This window comes from Varanus komodoensis, unplaced genomic scaffold (assembly GCF_004798865.1).
Source record: "Varanus komodoensis strain SLA01 unplaced genomic scaffold, ASM479886v1 scaffold14_1, whole genome shotgun sequence".
NCBI lineage: Eukaryota > Metazoa > Chordata > Lepidosauria > Squamata > Varanidae > Varanus > Varanus komodoensis.
The window spans coordinates 4827133-4853108 of record NW_025335438.1 but is presented as its reverse complement, the minus strand read 5'-3'; the positions used below and the strand labels follow the sequence as shown (position 1 = coordinate 4853108).

General features: G+C 40.8%; 1 protein-coding gene across 1 annotated transcript in view; it reads left to right on the top strand.

Moving 5' to 3' along the window:
* The window catches only part of CNBD1 (cyclic nucleotide binding domain containing 1), a 166968-nt gene that overhangs the window by 118518 nt on the left and 22474 nt on the right, over positions 1-25976 (top strand). The window contains exons 9-11 of the mRNA XM_044424328.1: positions 1175-1284; positions 2967-3117; positions 20926-20993. Of these exons, the coding sequence (XP_044280263.1) occupies positions 1175-1284; positions 2967-3117; positions 20926-20993 (329 nt within the window). The remainder of the gene's footprint in view (positions 1-1174; positions 1285-2966; positions 3118-20925; positions 20994-25976) is intronic.

Here is a 25976-nt window from a genome sequence, read left to right as displayed (position 1 = left end):
TAGAGAGCAGGCAGTTTCATAGCTTCGCTGACTTCAATAGAGCTTTGCTCTTGAATGCCCACGTCAAATAAAAGTCCACAGTGACTGTGTGTTACTCTAGTTCCATACAGTCTGCCTTCTCCCCAGCTGTTCAGTCAGCTGACCTTAGGTGGCTTCTTCCCCCTCAGCTTTCACTTGTATTGTGGTACTTGTATCCCTGCTTTTGTTGCAAGATAACAACCTTCTGCGATCACAATAGCCAGTACACTTAACATACTTTATGTCTGGTGGAAAAATGCATATTACTTATTATGAAATCATGACTCTCAATGTTTATTTTCCTTATTGAGGGAGATAAAGTGAGCAAACAACAAGAATAAAATGTCAGCTTAAAAAATACCTTACTGTAGTGCGGAAATGATCAGCCTGTCTTTGAACTTGGAAAACTCAGTTGGCATTTAAAATGTTATTTTTTTCAAAATGGATGTATATGTGCTATCAATAAGACATGAACATTTGGAAAACTTACCTCCAACTGGAAAAGAACACAGTTAAATCTAGGGAACATGTCCAAGATCCTTTCTATTTAGGATCAGTTAAGGTGCAATCCTATGCACAATAGGAGTAAGCTCCCCTGAACACAAGATGACTTATATCTAAATAAGCATGTTCAGGACTGCATTGTTAATTAAGTGTTAATTCCACACCAGACTTTGCACTTGCAAGGACAGTTTTGAAATATAAGCATAAATGTGAAGAATACGGAAAAGCTTTCTTTTTATCTTTCTTTGATAGTTTTGTCCATGCAAAAAGACACTTAGATGTGTTAATTAATCTTGAGTAATACCTGAATGTTTTCAACCTGTTGCAAAGAGCCTTCAGGCTATTGAGCAGTAAAAAAATGTAATAAATAAGTGAAATCCATAGCACAGGCATTGGTGAGATGTGATAGGGTGGATTAATTAATATGGAGACAACCAATTAACCTTGGAAAGAGCTACATCACTTTATCTTCACATATCTAACATTGGAAATGCGATGTTATAAAAGGCTTGTACACTTGGTATTTTGGGGAAAACAGCATTTAAGGACGGCTTGGAAAACTGCTTAATTTAGCCTAATCCAAAACATTATTTAGCAAAAATTGGGAGAGAAACCCCCTCTTCATTGTTTGTCATTGTTCTTTTGGTTGCAGTCATTATGAAAGGAGGAGAAATAAGCACATATGTAGGATTCATTAAGTCTGGATGCTGTAATGCTTACCAAACAATTCCAGCCCTTGTGAAACGACCTCTGGGGAAAATGGTGAGCAATTGCATCGTCTTCGATGATATGAGATCTGGAAATCCTTTATTTGTTTCCATTCTTATCTGTATTTTAGCTTCAAAATATTAAATAAAAATAAATAACATATTGCCAAATATATTTGCAGTGAAATATTCCGTTGCAGCCCTGAGTCATGCAGACCTCCCTCTCTCTTCCTCCCATTTTCTCCTACTCTGGCTATGTTGCATGATCCCCATAGCTTAAGCAACTCACCTTAAGCTTAAACAAGTGGTTTGTTCAATGCTGTGACATAGGCTGGAAGGGTATCAGGTCCCATTGGCCTATTTACCTGCCAGGGTGTGACTAGGTGTGCCAACACGAGTGCCATGGCTTGTAGGAAAGGGAAACAACCCTCAAATAACCCATAGCCCAATGTTGGTTCTTCTGAACCAGAAGAACAATCAGGCAAACAATGCCTGGCAAATAATGTTACTCAAACTGTGATGATCATGTAAACTGGATCTCTCTCACTCGCACACCTACACATGGAGATGGACACATGGACAACCTTACAAAAATATAATTTTTAGAATGTAATCAAAAACATGTAAGAAAAATAATTAAAGTTATAAAACACACGATTAAAATATTCATGATCAAAGTATTAATAAATAACTACCTAATGCTCTATGCTGTTTCCTATTTTTAGGATGGGAAAATTGTGCCAAAGGTTACCTGCTGAATCCATGATGGTTTTCATCCATTTACTGATACATGGGAAAGATACACCAGAATGTACTACATGTGTGGGGCCTGTTTGTTCCTCCTATGGGTATAATGCACTGAAGCAGGCGCTGTTCAGGCAGGCATGGTGATGAGACAGTCCAGGTGATGAGCTTGAGCAATGGCAGTCTTGGGTCTCCCAGAGACCCACTCAGGACACTCTGGACTGTATGCTCTTCACCGAGCAAAGAAAGACGAGCAGGATGTGGCAGGCGGCAAACTCTTGTGCCTGCACACTTTTCTGTTTGTTCACAATGACTCACTGCACTGCCTGTAAACACTGCAAGCCAAGAGGGTTGCTTGGAAAATGGGGCTCTTTTATGTACTATGAGAAGACATCCATTTACTACATCTTTGCAGTAAATGAAGAATTAAGCACTTGGTGAATATGTGAGCAAAACCAGACAGAAATTCAGGCTTCTTATTTTGGTTATCTCTTGATCCTCATCACACTTTAAATGAGGTTTGACATTTTCCCACATTAAAAAAAGGACTGTATATGTTAGTGCTCATGCACACAGGCTTTTGCTGTTTTCTCAGAACATGGCAAGTTTGGGGGTGTGTGTGGATATAATCACGCCTCTAAATATTCAGAAACAATTTCTGGGACAAATCTTCCCTAAAAGCTGCATTCACTATAGCAATTCAGATTTAAGATAAAATCTGATTTATTTTGTAGAATGATAGAGTAAAATCTAATAGGCCACCCTACATCAAATCTCACTGATTTCATTGAGCAAGATTTAAATGGGTGCAAAATTCTCCCACTGAAATCCATGACATTTAATGTTTAGTTATGGCTTGGTCATGCCGGTACTTTGCTTTCATTTTCTATAAAATTATCTCATACATTGTATGCTGTTGTATGTTATGCAACTTCTAGTGCTAGGTATATATGGAAGTGAGAAGAAACACTTTGTGTTCATGTTTCTGAACAGATTAAATGCATCAGGCGAGTCCTCATTGGCGAACTACACCCAAGGGAGTCCTTTGGAGAAATCAGCATTCTCCTTCAGGTCCCTTCAGCATATATGCTGAAGGCAGCAACCCCTGTTGAGCTGGGAATCATTGAAGCTGCAGACATACTTGGTACATTTTTCTTTTAATGTTCTCTTTTGGATAGAGGTTTGATCATAGGTAAGGAGAACCCAGAGAGGTTTGGAAGGATTCATGTCAGCTGGTTGTCCAGCCTTTTTCTAAACCAGCCTTCCAACCTCATGTCATCCAGATGTGTTAAGACAAATTCATCATCCCATAGCCAGATGGCTGAAGGGTGCAGGGAGGTGCAGCCCAACACATCTGGAGGGCACCAGATTGTGGAAGGTTGCTTTAAGGATTAACACCAATGCTACTTTTCCCTACAGGTCTGTTTACCCACCTTAGGATTGAACCAGCTAGAAATAAGAAGGTTTTCTTAGTTCCATTTTTTGTTATTGTTTCTTTGGCTCCCTGTGCCTTAAATCCTCCCCTCCTTCCCTCCCTCTTGTATTCAAAAACTAATTCCAGACTGGAGCACATGGAGTTTTCTTGCAGCTTTGAATTCATTTGCATTATTCCTTTGTTCTATATTACTGATGAATATGTGCATTGAGAAAAGTCTCCAAAGAACCCTACTTGACTCTGAGCAGGTTTGCACGTGACACTAAGTGAGCATGAGAATAAGCCACAGTGGTTGGGTTGTTTGCTGAACAAGCCATGGTACAGCTGACTGATGATTGGGCTTATGATGGCTTGTTCTCCCCTTCCTCCCCACTTATTGCTTCATCTGACTCTGCTGTGTATCCTCTTAGGTGCCGCTCTGGCAGCACCCGTCTTTTCTCTTTGTCCCATTCCCTTCCTTGTTCTAACCACTACCCTATCTTGTTCATCACCCTTTTTGCCTGTTGCTTTGGAAGAAGGAACATGTTTTTTGGAGATGATGATGGTGATGATGATGATGATGATGATTTGTTGGCTTTTGAAAGTGTGCAAGTTCACACTTCCAGCTGTCTGTTATGTGGAGCCTTTCCTGGAGCATCTCCTTGTATGTTTCAAGTATCAAGAATCATGTCAAAGTGGGTAATATACAAAGAAATACCCAAGACAGGGCTGCATACAGAGAAATTTGCACAGAGGCGTGAAGGACTGAGGGAAATATAGCACAATTATAAAAAGGGAGCTATTAGTGCATTTCAGAAGGACCAAGGTGGAACAACAAACCAAATAAGTGCATCAAAAGCTTGTTGGTGCTGGTGGTGAGGATTTCTCCTGCTTTGTCAAATTCCCTAGCTTTTAAGCACTGAATTGATACTTAGTATCCTCCACCTTTTAAACTCACCCCTGCGTCTGCAGCTATTCCCAAAGGGGAAATAGTCGTTCCCCTACAGCTTTTGAAGCTCACTCATAGAGCAGTCACTGATGAGATTCCTTCAGCTCCCATTTTTCTTCATCCCTTCTCAGCTTCAAGGTGATCCCCTCCCCGCACTTCTTCGAGGAATCATGACGAGAGGACAACAGAGTGTATCTGTAATACATTCACTTAAAAAATCCACTCCTTTGCAATTGCAGGGGAGCAAATGGCAGCTACTATAAGAGAAGACAGGATGAAATTGACAAGGACTTTGAAGTCTGCTGGAAAGAACTTGAAAAAAAGTGTTACAAATGTTTTACAAGGACACTGACATTTTGTTTCAAGCACTTTTGAGCAGGGACTTGTCCATTTTACTTCTCCGCAAGTGCGAGGAGCAAATGATAGCTGCTATAAGTGAAGGAACTGACAAAAACTTTGAAGCCTGCACTGGGAAGTGTTGAAAAGGTGGAGGCCTCTGGGATCTTACTGTTGCTTCTCCCCCAGTCTTTTCCAACTGTGTGCAAATTGGACTATATGCAGTTTCCTCTCCTTCATTTATTTGTGTCCTGCCTTCTACACCTTGGAGCTTCTGTGCACACCTGCAACTTACAAGGAAGTTGACCAGGAAAGACTCCACATACCAAACAACTGGAGGTGTGCATTTGTGTACTTACAAAGGTCCAAACAGCAAGAACAAATATGAGCCCATCTATGCAATTTTGAAGCACAGGAAAACAGACTAAAAATACTATCATCATCACTTAAATTTCTGTACTGCTTCACAGCTGAAGCTATCTGGATGGTTTACTCAATCTATAAAAACAAATGATAAAAATATAATAAAATGTCAAAAAAATTAGCTGTTTTCAACTTTTTAATTTTAAATTTTTTGACATTATATTTTTAGCTGTTTTCAACTTTTTAATTTTAAAGACAGCTAAAACAGAATATAAATGAAACAATACAAAGAATTGTATTGTAACAAGTGTTAATCCCCTTTAAGCCCTGGATGTTGAAAAAGCCTTGGGTTGAGAAAAGAGGGTTGTCTCAACCTGGCACTAAAAAGATGACAGATTTGGTGGCAGTGGGGCTACAGTGAGGGGGTTATTCCATAGATTGGGGGCCACTGCCAAAAAAGCTGTACCCGTAGTGGCCACCATCTGCACTTTCCTAAGAATTATCACTTAGAGGAAGTCCCCAGAGGTTCAGTATAGTGTCTGAGTAGATTGCATTTGGAAGAGGCTCTCCAACAGGTATTGTGGTCCTCAGCTGTGCAGAGCTTTATAAGTTAAACTAGCACTGTGAATTGGGACTGGAAGCATACAGGCAGCCAATGAAAATGGACTAGAACCAGTTTTATGTGTTCAGGCTTGTGGGTTCCAGTCTGGCTGCCACATTAATCTGGCTGCTGCATTCTCTACCAGCTGCAGCTTCTGAAACATCTTCAATGGCAGCCCCACATAAAGTGCATTGCAGTGATCTAATTCGGAGATTATACAGTCCCCACTCTACAGAGTCTAGGTTCAGATGAGAATGTGTGGCTATTGCGGGTTAGTGGTCTGTTTTAATGCTAGAAAAAAGTTGCTTAACCCTTGCACAACTCACACTTACCAGATTCACGTAGCATGAAACTTCCACGTAAGGGTTGCATATTCCAGTTGGTGGCCACACATGCCCTGCGCATGCTGCAGCCCCACTACGGGTTTCAGTAACCCATGGGGCATTTTCATGCCACGGTGACAATTGCAAAGACTCAGATGTTCTTGCTGAATAGGGTGAGGTGTGGTGTGTGAGCATGTGCATTTGCATGTGCTGATTAGGAATAGAATCAGGGAGAGGGAACTTCTGTGCATAATCTTTCCTCTTACAGAAGGCCTTTTCTTCCTGTGAAGGCAAATCTTGGATCCAACTAAATGAGGCCATGTAAATATTTTGAAATAAAAGCTCACAGGAAGCTAAAATGTACAATAATGCAGTCACTGTATGTGTGTGTGTGCACACATATGTTGGAATTGTATAAAATATCGACTTTCATTTTCTTCAGTTAGTGTGCCAAACCACTCCTCACACTCTTCCCAAAAAAGGAAAAGAAAAAAAAGATAGTAATTAACTATATTAGATCACTGACTGATCTAGCTTAGCATTGGAGAAGAACTATAGCTTGATAGCAGAATATATGCTTTTTCATACAGAAGTTTCAATTTCCAGCATCTGCAGGTAGGACTGAGAAAGTCTACTATCCAATGTTTTGCAGAGCTGCTGTGAATGCAGAGCTAGATGGTCCAATCACCTGATCTGATATAAGGAACACCCTGCTTTCTATTTTGCAGTGATTCTCTAAGGACTCAGACACAGCTCTTCCTCACACCTGCTGCTCAAAAACCTTCTAAATGGAGATGTTAGGAATTGAGAATATATACATGTTACGTATGTTTTAGCACTGAGACATGGTGGAATAGATGTCTTTTGGGTTGCATGCATTGCAATTAGGGAGCTGGATTTGTTCTCTGATGCATAGTCAAATGAGATATACCTATGCACCTACTGCATCATGTGTCTGTATGAGAAAAAATGCAACAGGTGAGGCAGCCTGTATTAGGACCAAAACACTCTTAGGAAATATAGCTCTGGTAGTGATGTCGTTCAGGTAGTTATTCCATAAAGTTCTTAACTGGATTTGCCTTGGGCCTTTCTATAACATTTGAGTTGTTAAACTTTGGCGCCCTGGCTAAAATTCAGTGCAGATGATTATGTTCTTCCTCTCCCAATTCCATTTGCAGATTGAATTGGAAGCAGTTTTCCTAAGTTATTTTCTTAAACTACTGCTGTAAACAGCTCTAGTCCCTAGGCTGCTGTGTAGGTAAAGTTGTGTCAATAAATTCGTGACTTCTCCCAAGAGCCAAGTCGAAGGCTACTTTCTGTACCACAGAGGAATATGTGAAAATCTCTGCTCAAAGTAAAACAAATCAAAGAAAGCAAACTCTTGTTAGAATGTAAATACCCATTGTTATTTGGTGCACATGTGGGTTTTTAAAAGGAAACACTGAACCTTTTATTTCCAAATCCTGTAAGTTTGAACAACAACAAAATACTATCTATATTTTGCAGAAGCAGAAATGCCCCCAAGAGATGCTTAGCTCTCAGTATTTACTGAAGAAATGTCAAATAAAAAGGATGTTTTAAGGATTGTTATTTAAACATTGTCAAGGTTGAATTGAGTTTGCTTAAGATTTGTGAAAAGCGTTGGGTATCCACTTACTTTTACCTGAAGCAAGTGCCCCCTTTTGATTTTTCATTTCTTTCCATTGAAGTCTAATGGCATGATGTGCTCTAATATAACTTAAAAGAAAAGGCAGAGTAAAGAGAGAGTAAAGGTTATGAGCCATCAGTTCTTGCACTGAATAATAATAATAAAAAAGAAATATCTTCTGATTTTCTCTCACCATTGTAGGATCAGAAAAATGCCACACATTTCAAAAGGATAAAAGGTGCTTTGCAGCTTTGACAGGATCTTCCCTTTTTCCTTCAGAAAATGAAATACAAAACCATGGATATTACTGGCTGTAATATCCCTGTTCCTTTTTAATAGTTGGGTGGAATTCCAACAGATTTTCCTATCCCTGTGGTGCTGTAATTAGAAATGGACACAGTTGAGTATTTCCAGTTCAGGGGAAGAGAGGCTGTTGCCTCCTATTTCTGTGGAGCTTCTCATCCATTGCATTATCTTTTGAGCATTATATGATATGTCCATCCCCACAATAGTTTCATGACATGTAGTGACATAGCTAGCTCCCAAAAGGTCAAAAGACAGCCTATAGTAGACGAGAAGCCCAATGGACAGCCCCCCATTAGTTTTGCATATTAACTATCAAGGTTCATCATGTCCAATCTTTGCCTCAGTCTCCAATTTAAAAATGCATGAATATTACATTTCTTCATGTAGCTATTTCTAGTCTACACATGTGGGTGACAATATTCAACACTGCTGCTCCATTTATGCTCTTAACATAGTGCTAGCATAAACAATTAAAATGTTCATAGCATAAGCTAGAATGATGGGTGATCCAGGGAAGCCTGTTGCATCACCTTATACTCTGCTTGTGCAAGTTGAGTAAGAGCATTCAGTATTGCCCTTTGTATGCAACTTTCTCTTTTTTTCAAAATTTATAATTTTGTTTGATTTTTACAATCTTTCAACAAAGCCAAACATTAGTGAAAAATTTCTGAGAATACAAAGCAAGAATAAAACCACAAACACATATATAAAAAAAAGTGGCAAAGCAAAGCAAAAACAAACCGAACTGAACCAAACTGAACCATTCAACCCCCATACTCCACTGTAGAGCCACGCAGGGATAATCAGAGATTCATTGAACTGGTCGTGGAAATATTACTCATAATATATATGAATAGATACATGGTCACACATATGCACACATATATTCAAAGTTCCTGTTCCACATCAGTAATATAGGTTGAGGTAGGTTTTCTCGTGTGTGTGTGTGTGTGTGTGTGTGTGTGTGTAATTTTTGAGCCACTAACTAAATCACAAAATTCAGACAAGTGCACAATCTGTCCCATCTTGGTACCTGCAGGGTAAAGAATCGATGTTCTATAGGCAAAGTTAGGCTAAGTTGATGCCATACTTGAAAAGAGGCTCACCAGCTTCTGTTCTTCACATGGCCAGGGAGTTCCAGTTCAACAAGACAAAAGAAGAGCATTAACTCCTACATACTGTGAGGTAGGATTAGAGTCCAGGTTACTAGTACTGGTTTGGGAAGAGGTAGACATGTGGACAGTAGCAGCAGAATGACAGGAATTATGCTCCCATGGAAGTAGCTCACCAGCACCAGATCTCCCAAAATAACAGGTCTACCTTTCTGAATCTGTGGGTGCCACACCTCTGGATTAAAGCAGTGACCTACAGGCCTATATCCACAAATATCTGGGGAAACAGTGTGCCATACGCTTACTTGGTTTTTTGTTTGAGGAGAAACTACACACAAACTTGCAAGTAGGTTTGTGATCTAGACTCAGGCTGAATAAGCAGTTTGAACTGTATGGCATCCATGAAAACAACTTGGAATTCCATTTCTTAGGAATTTCCTTAATCAAATTTGCTCCAGATTCATCCAGCCAATCTTTGTAAAATGGTGGAAGTACAAACAAATAGATAAACTGCCACAATCTCCAACCAGCATGATGGAAGTTACCAAATTAGAAAATGCTCTCTCAGAATAATGTTCTAACAGATTTCTTCCCACTAAATAGAAGTCTTGAAAAGTCTCCAATCTCAGAGGCTTCTAAGAATTTCTGCCCTGCCAGAAGTGATTTTACCTCCTTTTCCACTAGATGGGCCTTGGAGCTTTTATTATTCATTTAGTTGCTTTTGCCAACTGCATTTCAAAGTACATTTAGGTTTGGAAAATGCACGTTTGGAAGATCCTACTGTAACCTGAACCCAACAATTCTCACCATCACTTGTATGTTAGCAAATTAATATGGAAGATGTTCTGCTTGGTTGAGAGGATTAGGGACTAGAATCCTTTTTGTTTATGAAGGAACGCTGTCGCAGTATCAATAAAGAATGGATTTATCAAATGTGGGTAAATGCTAATGAACACAACCTAGCTGATAATGTGAGCTTTTGTCACACACAAATACAATTTCAGGATGAGCTGGAAAGGTCATGTGTTAGGAAATGGCCCTTGAAATTTCTTTTGTACACGTGTGTTTGTTAGGTTGTTGCTTGCTCAGTTAGCTGTGTGAAGATGCAAAGGAGCAAAAAAAAAAAAAAAAAAAAAATTTTTAAATGGGAAGAATGAGGAGGTTCCTTGCCCTGCATGGTATGCCAGTAAACTGCTGAGTTCAGAGAATTAAGGACATCCCCACTGGATTATGCCTTTAATGACTTATTTAAAATACATTTGATTCACTGAATTCTTAACAAAAGTATTTAGGTAGTAATAAAGAAGGAATTTTACATCAAGCAAATGTTCAAACTAAGGATACTTCTACATTTCATAGTTTTATTTTGGAACATGCTATTGCTCTTTTGGGGCAAGATAAAGATACTAGATATAAAGCAATAAAAATAAGAGAATAAACATTGTGAGGCTTTATATTTATATACACTGGAACACCTTCTTCCTCTTCCGCCTTTTAATATATTATATAAAATGAATTGTTCACCTCTTCCTTGTGCAAAGAATACATAACAGTTCTTAAAAACCAAAATTCATCTATCCTGTACTTTAAAACTTTTCAAAAACATTTACAGCACCTAAATAAAGGTTGAATTAGTGGTGTAGCTATTTCATGGATGCCTACAAAGAGCTACAGATATTTGACAGGATACCATAAACATGCCTCAGTGCAGCTATGTATGCCTACAGCAAGTGCCTTACCCTTTCAAAATATCAGCAATACTATCAGCCCACTGTTTAGCAGAAAAGAGGGAGAAGAGGGGTGACTGTCAAATCCATCCCACCTCTCCCCTTTTAAATAGCAGATAGGTGCTTTTTCCACTTCCCTAGAAGAGCAATGCACACACAGATTGACCATAGCAGACCAGCTTGGGGTTTCTTATGGCAGAGGTGCTGAACCATTTTTTTCCAGCTCCAGAGTCAACTACAATTGCAGAAATGCTCTTGGGGGCCACATTCCAGTTATGGGTGTGGTTGAAGGTAATAAGGGTGGACCAAAGGCAAAGCTACCACAAATACCTGGCTAGAGCCAGGGGTCAGACTAGATGGCCCGGGAGACCCCTTCTGACTCGCTTTGTTTCTGTTTCTGTGCATTATCAATTATTTACTGATTGTTATAATTCATCTATGCAAAAAGATCAAACAAGTCAACCTTAAAGGAAATCAACCCTGACTAGAAAGCCAGGTACTGAAGATGAAACTCAAATACTTTGGCCACCTAATGAGAAGGAACAACTCACTGGAGAAGACCCTGATACTGGGAAGATCAGCCTCTTCTGCTGATCTTAATACCCTGGCAGGTTTGCAATGGGACAGCCAAGGCTTGACCTGGATAGTTAAGTCTTAAAGGTATTGGGGGCTTTAAAGATTAAGGCAAACACCTTGAAAGGAGACTAAATGCATTGGAAACCACTGCCATCTTTCCAGATAGCTGTAATATAGTCAAAATGCTTTCTACCGGTTATTGGTCTAGTTGCTAGTTGATTTGTTTTACTTTGAGCAGAGGTTAGCAGTCACTTTTTTGCCAGTTGAAGTTTCCAGAAACTCTTCATGGGTAGCTTCTGTGCAGAGCACATTAAAATAGTTTATGATGTAACCAAGGCATAGATAACTGTTGCCAAGTTAACACTCTCAAAGTTAAATCCTCTGCATGTTTAGAGAGCTCGACTATTAAAGTTTACAATAAATAAACAAATAAATAGGAAAATGCAGAAAGTTGGTTTGCACATGTCAGCAAATTATTCGTAGTAGTGAAAACCCAAGGAGCCTGCAAAGAGCTCCAAAAAGATCCCATTGCATTGGGTGTTCGGGAAAATAAATGGCAAATGTGGATTAGTATAAGAAAATACAAAATGATGCACATTGAGGCAAGAAATATATCTACTCCACATATACCGTGTTTCCCCAAAAATAAGACTGGGTCTTATATTAATTTTTGATCCAAAAGACACACTAGGGCTTATTTTCAGGTAATGTCTTATTTTTTCATGTTCAACAATCTACATTTGTTCATGTACAAAATTCATGCCATCTTCTTCTGGAACATCATCATAACTCTCCAAACCCAGAATTGTGTAGCAATGGACATACTAAATGCATCCTTCTGGCTGATTATCTTGACTGGGGCCTAGTTTTGGGGTAGGGCTTATAATATAAGTATCCTGAAAAATCATGCTAGGGCTTATTTTCTGGTTAGGTCTTATTTTTGGGGAAACGGAGTAGATGAAACAATGTGGGTATGGAGTGGGTGTTTAGGGGGAGGTGGAGAGATTACTAGAAAATTAAGCTTGTTTTTGCAGAAGGTATCTTTGCAATTTGGTGAACTGCAATCCACTTAGCTTAGCATTATTTGTTCTTTTTATATCCTGGATCGTCACTCCACTTACTGCTTGCAATTCTGTTTCTTTTCAAGGACTGGCAGATGTGTTCTCTATATTTTTAGACTCAAAATAAAGACAAAACAAAACTAGAAATGAAGATAAATGTGTCAGATACCAAGAAGTCCCCCCCACCCAACCCTGACATTTTGATTCCAGTCTATTTTTTCTAAACCTCTAATACCCCCTTAGCTTTTCTAAATCTTTAAGTGATTATAAAGCACAATTGTGTTATGCTTCAAATGCTCAATTTCTTCCTTAAATATCCAGCACAAAATTGGCTTTCAGCTTGCATACTACTTCACTGTTTTGCATGTGGAATGGAAAATGCTGTCATTCTGAGGTGGCAACATTTTGTATCTACTTGGAACTCAGTTCAAGAGTGAATACAAATTCACTCAATACAAATCAATACATATCACTTCCAAGGCTGCCTTAGTTTTTGGTTTCCTGTCTTTTCTAAACTTTATGTTATCAGTGGATTAAAATGTTTCATACTCTTCCCCTTCAGATAAGAAAAAGCTTATTAAAAATTGAGAATCTGTCTTTAAAATTCACTCCCTCTACTCCCCTAGCCATGCTGCAATGAGGAAAGCCTGCCATGGCTCAACCCCATTTGCCAACAGAAGTTGCCCAAACTGGTCCATTAAAATTCTCCTCCCCTTCCTTTGCACTGGAATCCTGTTCTGTATGCAAGCGGTGCAGAGCAAGGCACATCAGGATTAATCAGCAAGGGTGGTTATGTTGAGAGTCAGTGGGGTCACCCAGTGAGCTTCATATCGTGTCAGAATAATATTTTTCCCAATTGGGCTTTGACTATCTGGGAGATCTTATGATAGTACACCCTATATTGGTTGCACTGCTATAACCTACATTCCTCTGCTGTGGTCATATGACTAATATGTGTCCACCTTAGACTATGCATGGTTTAAGGATATCAAATGAATGCACCTAATTCCAGGGGTCAAGCAAGCAAGCATACATCTCCTGTAAGTGTATCCTAATAGCATTCAGGTGCTGTTCATATCCTTAAAGGCCACCTATAAGCATCTTCATTAAATAAAATAGAGCAGTGCTCCTTTCCAGGTCTCTGTCCAGAATAGAAATAAGTTCCTAGTAGTTCTGTTCATGCCTCAGTGGGAAAAAGAGTTTCAGAAGGAAGGGGGGGGGGATCCTTTTCTGCCTGCCCTGAGGCCTTCTTCTGGTGTGCTGTCTAATGCCAGAGGCTGAGGTCTGAGCCAGGACTTCACAGAATCACAGAACAGCAAAGTTGGAAGGGGCCATTGGGTCCAACCCCCTGCTAGTGCTTGACATCAAATTATCCCATTTCTCTCAAAGGTCTGTCCAGTTGGCAAGGGAGAGAGTTCTGGAGTGTGACCTGTGGGTCTGTGGGTGGGGCATGATGCTATTTCTTTTTTCTTTCCTTCTGAAGATCACTTGCATAGTGCAGGGAGGTGATGCGGCATAAATTGCCAACACTACTAGTTCCCTGCAGGATTATTTCACTATTTAAAGAGGAAAAAGGAAGAATCAGGGAAAAGGTTTCTCTACCCTGAAAGAACAGAAAAGGATATGGGGCATTTTGCAGAGAGGCCATTCAAGCTGAAATGACTTTTCTTATCCTCTACCTGGGATCAATATTAAGTATTTTAATGGACTGAACCTGCAAGCATTTGCATGTAAGAACAGCTGTGCTGGATCATCCCAGGCAGGATATCAGAATAATGGTACCCTCCCACTCAGGAGCCCCAGCAATTAGCCGCAGAGGCATGTTGCTTCTGGTACTGGGGGTAATATTTTCCTATTGATGGCCTTCTCCTTCATGAAGCAATGCACTTGTATTTGAAGTTGGTAGCACCCTTACTTTTTTGTAAGCAGAAGGAAAGGCCATTGCTTAGTGTGATTGCTCAGCACATGGTAGGCACACAGAAGGCTTCAGGCTCAGTCCCCAGCATCTCCAAACAGGGACAGAAAACTCTTGCCCGAAACCCTAGAGAGCCAGTGCCAGTCATTGATGGCAATATTGGGCTAGATGAACCATGGGTCTGACACATTCACCCAGTTTGCATGATCAAGACAAACTATGATGTAGGCTTGTTTTAATTGTGCCAGCAAACACTGAGTATCGTTTCATAAATTACTTGCTCAAACCTGGATGGAATAGCTTGCTTAGGTAAAAAAAAGCCCTCAGAGAATCCATGGCCAGTTTCAGAGTTATCTGAGGCTTTTTCCCCTCCCAAGCAAGCCATGCTGCTCAGGTTCAGACAGCATGACAAGCTGTGCCTGCATGGCTAACTTGGGGAGTGCTACCAAGCACATGGAGGGATGACTAAAACAAGCTACCATGGCTAATTTAATTATGACCCATCACAGGGCATCTCCCTGTGTTTCTAAGCATTACAGGAGGATTTTGGTCATGAGAAATGGCACTGCTAGTTAGTGTGGAACACTCTGGAGAAGCATTTACTCCCCTTTCCCATGTTTTGTTGAGTTACAACTGGCATTGAAACAGATTTAATTGGCATTGTTAGCACTTGATATATACAAGAAACTCAACATCGCAAAGGTGCAGAATATATACATATATATTTAACCATGGCACAGAAATTCTGCTGGAAACAGCCCAGAAAGCTTAGGCTATGGGCTAGTATAGAAATTAATTAAATAAATAGATCAGCTGGCACTTGTTGGATGCACAAATATTCACTCCCTTTGCTCCGACATGCCTAAATGAGCTCTGGTGCAACCCACTGCATCCAGAAGTCACGTAGTAATACAAGTGGTTGAGTGGAGTCCACCTGTGTGCATTTTCTTGTGGCATATTATTTCAGCTTAAATTGGATAATGTATGTAAAGAACTGGCATTATGAAGATCAAGGGCTATCAAAACAACTCCAGGATAAATATGTTTTGATTACTCCTTGGTTGGTTTTAAAAAATATATATTAGGGCTGGGTTATGAAAAATATTCCAGACTGCAGACAATGCTCCAGACTGAACATTCCCTGGAGCATTGTCATTACAAAACAGAACAAATATGTCTCAACCTACAATTCTGCTTTGAGAAGGCCATCAGTCAAAACTCACTGATCAGATATGGAGGGCATTAGATGGAGAAGCAACCAAGAAGCCAATGTAACTCTGAAGGAGCTGAACCCACAGCTGAGATGTGAGAAACCACCTTTAGGAAACTATTACCCATATACTCCACAAAGCCCTACTTTATGAAAGACTGACCAGAGGGAATCCCTTGTTGAAACAAGCCTGCATCAAAGCTTGCTTGGAGGTCACAAAAAGAGCATTTGGGACCACCGTTGGGACAGACCCTAGTGGAATCCATCACTCTAAGATTCATAGATTTCCTCCCAGGATTGCCCTGGTCTTGCAAAGTAAGCTGAGCCAAAAAGAAGTCTGTGAATGCTTGTAGAATGAAGGTTGTGCAACCAGAAACTTCCATGTCAGGTGCAACAGTACAAAGGCTGCTACAGGTGGCATGGAAGAGGGACACTACTGGTGGTTGCCTGGGGCTCTCCAGATATGGAGCCCTGTACAGCCTCTAGCAGTGGCTCTCTTCTGTGCCATGTGTATCCGCGGTTGGGTTGCTGCAGGTATCACACAAGAGAGATGCCCCTTGTGCAGTACATGAGGCTTGATTCCTGGCCAGGAACTCAGACTCAGGGCTGCTTGCAAAGTGAACCAGAGCGTGGGAAGCTGAGCCGAGGAAATTCAAGGGACTCTCACCCCCAAACGGTTTCCACACACAGTCCTTTATGAGACTACAACAAACATATGGAAACAGTTTCTCTGGTCTAATGAGACCAAAAAGGAAAGTTTGGCCTTGCTGCAGAAGGCTACGTGTGGCACAAAGTCAATAGTGCTCATTATCCTGAGAGCATCCCTGTGTTAAAAAGTTGGCGGTACTATAAAGCTATGGAGATGCTTTTCCTCACGCGGACTGGGAAACTGGTCAGGCTTGAGGGCAAGATGGTTGGAACTAAATAAAGAGCACTTTTCGAGAACCTGAGACTGGCATGGAGGTTCACCTTGCAGCAGGACAATGATCTTAAACATACAGCCAAAGTAACACTGCAGTGGTTTGGAAACATTGCCTTAGAATTTCGTGAGGTTGTTGCTTCAGTCCAATTGAGAATCTATGGCAAGACTGGATAGCTGCTGTTCACCTACCATCCCCATCCAGCTGGACAGAGCTGGAGCAGGAAAAAGGACAAACACCACAGGAACTGCATGCAGAAAGCTGAAAGAAGATTTACCCAAGAAGACTTACAGCTCTAATTGCTGCCAAAAGTGCTTCTACCAAGTGTCGACTGCTGTGTGCATGTGTGCACACACATGTATCTGAATACGCATGCAACCAAGAAATTCCAGTTTGTTGTTTATTTACATTTTCTGCCACAGCAAAAATAATTTTCATCTTCAAATTGTTGAGTATTTTGTGTGGATCAAATGGCAACAGTGCTAACTAAATCCATCTTCATTCCAGATTGTAACACAACAAAATGTGGAAAAGTCAAGGGGTTGAACATATGAATACTTCTGCAATGCAATTAGCATAATATTAAATTCCATTTGGAACTTCAGTTTCAATTTCACTTCAATCAATGTCTTTGCAGCAGTAAAATGCTCTCATGTGGAAGCACTCATTCTTGACAAATTCCATTGAAGGCATATACAATTAAGCTGACAGGACATAGGAATAGGCTGCAAGCCCATACCTGGTAGTGCGCATCAATGAAACAAACCAGGCTTCCATAGGCATACGGGTGGCTTCTGTGGTAAGAGAGTGCTGGATCAGATAGGCCTTTTCAGAGCACTCTATGTGTTAATATTGTTAATGTGACTTTCTTCTAGGAGGCATAAGTAGGATTGTGCTGTTACTTCTTGAAGAAACCTTTTATCTCATGGGTGGTCAACTTAAGGCCCTTCAGATGTTTTAGCCTACAACTCCCATCATCTTATAATTGGCTATGCTGGCAAGAGTTGTAGGGACTTGCAATCCCTGTAGGGCCACAAATAGTCTACCACTGCTTTGCCAGATAGCTTTTTGGGGGATGCGCATTTTGGGGTGCATCATTTCCAGTTTCCATGCACAGACGCACACAAATTAGATGAAGGGCCTACTACTGTCTTGTACTTTGTTGCAGGGATGAGGGCGGGTGGTTTTCATCAACATGCTTTACTTCACTCATCGTGTGTTTCAAAGGAAGGGACCGAAAGGCTCACCAGCAAATCAAGGCAAATTTACCCAAGAAATGTTTCCATCATGAGATTCCCTCCCCTCCCCCCCCCCCCGGGGGGGTTCTTTCCTGATTTCACACACATTATATTTTTAAAGTGTGGCAGATTGCTTGGCTGATTAAAGAGAAAGAAAGAAAGAAAATGAAAACTCTGACAGGATGCAGCTGGTAATGCTAGCATTAGTGTATTTCAAAGTGCAGCCAGAGCTTCCATGGTGACCTGAGATGATTCCCAGCCCTGCCACCCACCCTCATTCTCTGGCACAAGCAATAATTCAAGCAGTTGACCAGTTATGGAGTTGCTGCTGCTGTGGCAGCTGCTGGAGGACGTAAAGTTAAATGAGGAGAGAAAGCAGGAGAAATAGACTATAGAAACCAGCCATATGTGTGCATGGGGACTTTACTGTGGATTCTTATGACTGATTCACCTGATGTGCACTGGTTGTATGTGTGTGGGGTGGACGGGGAATCGCAACACTGATGCAATAGACGTGCTCTGCTGTTATCTTCTTGCCAAAGTTTGCATTAACTGCATTTAAAATCTTAGAAGCAAGACTGGGAAGAGGCAAACTCTCCCATTGAATGCCAGCAGTTCTCTAGGATTTGAGATATTCTTGGGAAAAAAATCTCAATCAGATGAGGTTATCCCAAAACGAAACGCAGCACATTTCTTCAAAGTCTGGAATCTTTTCTGCCTATTTCCTTTGGCCAGCCTACATCTAAATCAGTGATGGATGCCCTGTGCCAGGCGGGACTCAGGCAGCCCCTCATGGCTGTTCTTTGCTCTCCACTATGCCGCTGTGAATTCGCTCTGGTGCATGGGAAGTGCATGGCTTGCTTGGAAACAGAACTGTGCTCCTAGAGGCATGATCCTTGTTTCCCTGCTAAGTGGCCATGAGTTTTGCTGACTGCAAATTCTGTGGCAGAGCTGTGATGCATCCCGCAGTGACTTGGGGGCATTTGTAGCCTCCAGCTCCTGATGGTTGCCCATGGCTTATATAAATATAATACTTAATGGGGTTTTAGCCTTGAAACTGTTCCTTCCCTTCCCCCACTCCTCCTGCTCCTTTTTTCCTCACCGGTTACTCCATTTGTGAATATATCTCTGTGTGATAATGTGCTTTGTGTTATAATTATATGTGAATAACTGTGCTACAGAAAAAGTTTTTTCCTTCAAATCATAAAGAATAATAATAATCATTCCATTATTCAATGGAACAATTATTCAATTAGTAATCAATAATAATGATAAATAAACAGTATTACTATTATTGGTTTATTCAATATCTAAATAGATGGTTCAGCCGTGTTGGAGGGTGTTCTAGCTGTTCTGGATGGGGTTGCCCTCCCCCTGAAGAAGCAGCTTGGATGTTCTCCATGATCCATTTTTTGCCACAGGAGGCTTGGGTGGCCTTAGTGGCATGGGGTGTCTTTTGCCAGCTTTGGCTGGTGGCACAGCTATGCCCCTATCTGATTTCTGTAATCTAAAGTCTGGTAATCTCTACGTGAGAGTCCTGTAATGCACTGTGGATGGGGCTGCCCTTGCAGACTTTTCAGAAGCTACAGCTTGTGCTAAATGTGGCAGCCTGATTAGTAGGTGGGGCCAGAAGGACTGAACATATTTGACCAATTCTGACTCACCTGTACTGGGTATCTCTAGGCTTCTAAGGCCAGTTCAGCTTGTTGGTTTTGCCCTGTAAGGCCCTCCATAGCTTGGAACTGCAATACTAGCTGAACGTCTCTCCTGGCCTCAATCTATCCAGGTGCTACAGCTGAGGACTTCCTCTGACTGCCATCTCAAAGTAAGGCTTGAAGGGAGAAATCTAGGGGAAACGTATTCTCAGTGGTGGCCCTCAGTTATGGAATAATCTCTCCCTGCCTGGCATCAGGTTAAGACTGCCCACTACTCCCAGGCATTTAATGACATATGATGGGATATGTCAGTAGTTTTAACAGGTCTAGTTTTTACTGAAATTGCTTCAGCTTAAGATATTTTTGTATTTATTTACTTTTTTACTTTGTGAAAATGCAGAGCAGGAGATACAGCACAGCATGTTTGCACTGCTCCTCCACTCTATAGATGTCCATAAGCTACCAGATCCCAAGGCTTTCAAGCACTGAGGCTGCAACCTGTAGGGTTACACTTTTAGTCATACATTGAATCCAGTGTCACTTATTTTGAATTAAGTACATACTGAGTTTAGAATTTGCGATAGTGCGAGATGGACACCAATGTGTGATATAGTCACTCTAAAATTCATGTCACTGTTTCAGTTTAAAGTCACATGTTGGTATCAAGTTTTATACCATTCCCTGACACACATCAAATACATAGATGATTCCTCTGTGTTATTCTACCCCTACCAATCTGAACAAAAAACTATATTTCAGAAGAGTTTTCTCCTCTGAATTTCAACAGAAATTTAGTTGCAGTACTGGATTGAGTGAAAACATTTCTCAATTCATCTGCTTCTGAAACTTGGCTCAGTTTTTCCAGAGCCCAGCTGTCACTCAAATATTCCCAACCAGCAGGTTATCAGACCTATTCAGTATCTAACAACTCCCTTTATATTATCTTTGGTCAGATGCTAAGCATGCTACATAAATAGGAGCTTAAGTAATTAGCAATCTGGACCCCAAAGCCCATACATATTATTATTTTGCTGACTTGTTAAATTGCAGCAGCTGTGTCCTATGTCTTTGTGTTACTTTTCAAGGCCTTTGGCTGTAATTACTGCTTTATTCCCCTTTCCCGCTTTCTCTCTTGCATTGCTTATATAAATGCTAATTTTTCTTTCTTTATCTTAGATTTGGACCCTTAATAGTCACACTGTTAACTACTTTTCATGCTGGTGGTATAAAGGCATGTCTGACATGACATTGCATCACAATATGGGAGGGAAAGGCTCTATTTAATATGCTGTGGAATTCTGGGAGTTATGGGACTTGGTTCTGCCTAAACATGCATAGGATTACACCTGTAATCATACTTTTCAATAGTGAGTCTGAGATAATAGTGAATAATACTGAAATATACTTGTCAATTAGGTTGGCTGCCTAACGGTGTCTGCCAACAAAACTCAGTGAAGCACCATTCTATTAAAGGGACAACAGTTGCACTAATATCTGTTTACCTCAGTGGCTATTTGGATCAGACACAATTCTGGACCCTCCTTTAGTTTTATTTTAAATATAACTGGATACTTCCTAATCTTTTCTTTATGGCACAGATTTAGATCCAGTGATTCAGATACTCCTTCTACAATCAGTAAAGCCAACATTTGAAAATATCACACCTGTAAGTAATAAGGTTTTTTTTTTTTTTAAATCCTTGATAGAAAAAAGTAAAATTGGCCACAGTTCAAAAAAAAGTTATGATCAGCCTGGAGTGGCCTCAAGTGGCCCACTTAGGCATCCTCCCTTTTGCAGTCAGTTTCAGGTCTCTGCTAAAGCTAAAGTCACCTGGATCCTGGCTTTGCAATGCAAATGCCCTAGCGGAGGTCATCTCAAGTACTCCCATTAACAGGCCAAGTACTCCCATTAACAAACCTATTGACAGTAAGTGTCCAGACAATCTTCAAGAAGCCACCTCAGAGCTAGAAATAAGTGATCACCTGACAGAACAGACTAAAAAAAAGAGATTCTTCAAGAATCTCCACCCTGGCAAATGGAGAGGGACTGCATCCCAAGGGGAAGGAACTTCATGGCCCTTATCTCTCAATACTGGTGCTAAGAACAACTCGCCTTGTAAGTACAAAGAGTTTGACAGAAGCATCAGATGAGACTGCACCATGGTCCTTTCCTGCAGTCAAGCCCTAGAGTGCATGTGTCCCAGAAAGAGAGAGAGGCCCAGCATAGGCACCAGAAGGATTGCACCGCAGAGTCTGTGGAACTATGTGGGCACTTTAATACAGACCTGTGCTAGCTAGACTGTGTTACTCTGCCTATTTGTCATTTGCCATTGAACTTGCTCATTGTTTTGTGATATTGCACTGATATTGCCTTTCCCTGTTCTGCAGTTTTGGCCTAAGCCCATAATAGAACTTCTGCCCTGTTTCCATCAGACTTTAGATTGCCTGCTTTGGGGTTGAAATAAAGAAGGTTCACAATGTTGCTAATGTGAAGGCCAGGTTGTATTTAATAGGCTGGATAAAGCTTTAACTCAAGTTGGATTGTCCTAAGGGCACACAAAGACTATGCCCAGTGCAAGAGTCCCCAGTCATTTCCAAGGGACCAAGAACACTTGAAGACTCAGAAAACTGTGCTTGTTTTTCTATCAGTGGAGGCAGCCAGGACCATTTGGTACCACTGCAACACATCTGTAATTATAGCTGGAGTACCCACCAGGACGAGGTCACTGTAAACAGATCTCATAGTATAGCAACAATTGTTTTGACTATTGTCATGACCTGACGATCAGTGTAAAGGAAAGGGCCTTTTGAGGCTTGAGGAATGGCAGGGGTTAAAAGACAGAGTTGGCTGGCCTGGTGGGAATTGCAGAGAAGCTACAGGTGGTTGTGCCAGGGACGCTTTGGTGAGGAGGTCATGCAGTGGGAGGAGAAGGGTTGAAGGCCTGAAAATTTACAATGTCAGATATCATCTTCCCCGGGAGGAATTCCAGGATGTAGGGAGAGAGATAAGGGCAATAAAACAAATGGTTCTGCAGGTCTTGCACCCTGGGAAGGACATAAGGCTTGGATTTTTCAATGACCCACAGGGGATCAAAGGGTTATGCTGGCTTGGGGAGGGAATAAAAAGAATGCTGAGAACCAGTTCATTTGTTGTTTTAGAGTCTGGGACGGTCAAATGACCCTGAAGGGGGACAACCTCAGGAAATTGTATTGAATTGACTACCTCATCCTTTTTCCCCTTTCCCCCTTCCCTTACTCTTGAGTAACTGAAGTGCTTTGTACCTTTTCCTTTGTTTGTATATGTTTGTTGTAGTCTAATAAAGACTCTTTTCCCCTAAGTCTTGGGTCAACGTGTGCTGGTCCAGTGCCACTTCTTTGTCAGGGGCCTGGATTAAGTCTTTTTTGACCCCGGGAGTTGTCGGAAGGTGGGCACTTTCGGCAGCATTTGGTGGGGGCGGTTTGCCTCACCGCTACAATCAGAACCAATGCTAGTGCTGAACTTTAAACAAATGCTCTGGAACGGAGGCAGCTGCCTCATAAGGAGTCAAACCTTTGTTCCAGCTGCATCAGTATTGTCTATACAAGGTTCCTCCCATCTGGTGCTCTCCAGATATTTTGGACAACACCCAGCTTTCTTGACCATTGGCCATGCTGACTGGGGCTAATAGGAGTTCAAATACAAAATATTTGGAGGGCACCAAGTTGGGAAAGCTTGGTTTAGTCTACAGAGCATTTCTTTTGCCTGGCATTTGTACAAAACTCACACTAGTGGGTGAGTAAATTATAGTGATTTTACTATATCCATGCTTTTTCAGTCTGTGTCATATATATGTGTGCAGGGGAAGAAATAATTGTTCTTACCTTTGGTAAAGGTTTTGCTTGTTAATACACCATTTTCAGTACCAGAACTTTGAAAAAGCAGCAGACCCACATAGCCTACTTTGAAGGTATCAGTATCCATGTATAATATGTGGAGAGTACAATGGAGCTGCAGCTTGGAAAGCACAGGGACCTAGCACAGCACATGGCATAACACAAATGATCCCCTGGATGGTCATTGCCCCTTTCAATACGTTTCCACATATGTGTATAAAATAAGTTCTTGCATAGGGAGGTGTCTTCGATATAATCTTATATATTAATAGTGGCACAATCCTCTTCAGTCTTTCTGTAAACAAGAAAGCATCGTCCATAGACACGATTGAGATATCAGCAGACTTGGAGAAATGCCACAGTTTGTAGAAATATGTTAAACAAAAGTGTGATGATGGGTGGAGAACCCCAAACCAATCATGAATCAGTGACCAATTAGTCAGTACGAGGAAAATGAAGAGGTGGGGAAGGAAGAATGTAATGTACAGGCTGGCTGGCTGAAAATGGCCAGTGAGTAGATGAATATGACTGCAGCAGCCTAGAAATCTTCCAGCTGATCACCTGATAGACAGGCAGGAGATGGCAGATTTAAGAGGGGACAAAGAATGGGATGCTGTGGGATGCTACAAGAATTTCTTCTCTGTTTGCAAAACATGTGAGCATGCCATTTGCCATCCTGAATGCAAGTACAAGCAGCAGCATGTGTCTGCCACAATTTCTTGAACATGTACTCATATTCAGTATGTGCAAATTTCCCCAGTGTGTGCAATTTTGTACATTAAAAAAACAAATGCACATTTTAAAATTGTCCACACTTTATGGGGGATATTTCAGCAACTTTTGGGGAGTTGTCCAACTTTCAGTTTTGGCAGCTGTTTGTTTTTCCTATTTGTGTAAAACAAACAGTGATTGAGGGTAGAATAAATGAACAGTGAGGTGATGTTTGGAAAACTTTGGTGAGCTTGAGCATCACTTGTTCATCTATGCCTAGTCAGGAAAGACAAGAGGAAGCACTTCTTCTTTCTTAACCATAGCACATAGTTAAACTACGGAAGTCATTATGACAGCAGTTAGTGATAGCCATACCATTAGATGGCTTTCCATAGACAATCTGGTGAGCCTCTTTGAAAACTAAATGTTGGACTAGAAAGATCCTTGGTCTGACATAGTAGGAGCTCTTAAGTTCCTAACTAAACCACTTTCATGGGGAAAAAAAAAAAAAAAAACTGGTCAAAAACAGAGTCAACATAATTTTGCCACAGAGACTGTAAATGTTTAAATTCTCATTTTTATGAAGTTCCCAAAACTTCCATACCATCAAATATTCATATTCTATTTAAATATTGTATAATTCAATATGGGTAAAGTTTAATACTTTATTAATTAAGCAATCAATATTCATTTTTCTCTAATGCACACTGTTCAACCTCATCTTGATCGTGCAGAACAACCTTATGGTTCTAGTCTATGTTTCATGTTCTACATTCTTGTGTTTTGATTGCCTAAATGATTCCGTCAAAAATATTCCTATACTGGTGAACTCATTTTTCAGCATACTGAGTAACTGTAATGAACTCAGTGCATTCAGCTGCTATGTGTAGGATGTGTTTTGGGGCTTGTCAAATTATGAGGCAGGGTGCGGGGTATTTTATTTGGCTTATGTGAAACTTGACATATCCCAGAATGTCAGGGTGATGCACTCTCAAAATGATGTACACATTTTAAATTATATAGCAAAATAAATATCACAGTTCCCTTTAATGCTGAACTCAATGGGTTGAGTGTCTCACTATTTAGAAGCAGCAAAATGGGAACACCTAAATATATACAGTAGCTGTTTCTAAATACTAGCGCTGCCTTGATATGCAAAAGTATATAAGCTTTTAAAATATAGAAAAAGGAGTTGCATTTTAGCTTATTTGCCCTAACAATACCCCTATGAGCTTCCAGGACCTGCAAGTATTGGGAGCATAGACACATGCCCTATACCTACTCAGTCCATTGATTCATTCAGCTTGGAATGGTCAAAACAGACCAAATTTTAAGCAGGGGCTTTCCTTGAATTTCGTAGAGAACCTGGGGACTGAAGCCAGGGGTGGGAGAAGCTGCAAGAATCAAGATTGTGCAGCTCTCAGAGTTACACCTTAGGGAGGTCCACATTATTGCTGTTCCCAAAAGGGAGTTCTGTTGGAGATTGCGTGGGAAACAAACACATTTGGGTGCACATTCTTTAAAGTGTTCCCTCAAATGTACATTCTCTTCTTGAGGGAACTGAGGAAATGTGTTTTTCCTCTAGAATACACATTTTTAAAACGGAAACTATTCCTAATGAATTCGTTTTCCAAACGTGATTGCAGTCTCGGAGTTATGTGACTGTTGCCCCCCCCCAAATGTGCTCATGTTTCCATAGGGGGGTGCAAACAAGGCGAATTCTGATGGTTAACAAACTGAAATTAAGTCCTTGTGCATCCTTACTTGAAGCTGGAACTTCCGCATTATGTTGAGGATAGAGAGATAAGAAAATCTACAGTAACTCTTCTGATTGTCTGGAGGGGGAACATATGGGTTTAAATTGACTGACATTTTCTGGTGTTCCAGGTGGTGGATGTATGAGTCACTCCTGGCTAAATTTCCCTTTTCAGTTACAGCTCTGAAATGAGTTTGCCAGCCAGGGATAGTGCAGAAATGTGAACTTTGTGAATTCTGATACAAACTGACTTGATCTGTACTTCTTGGATTAATATACAAATTGTAACTGAACTGTCATATTTCACACC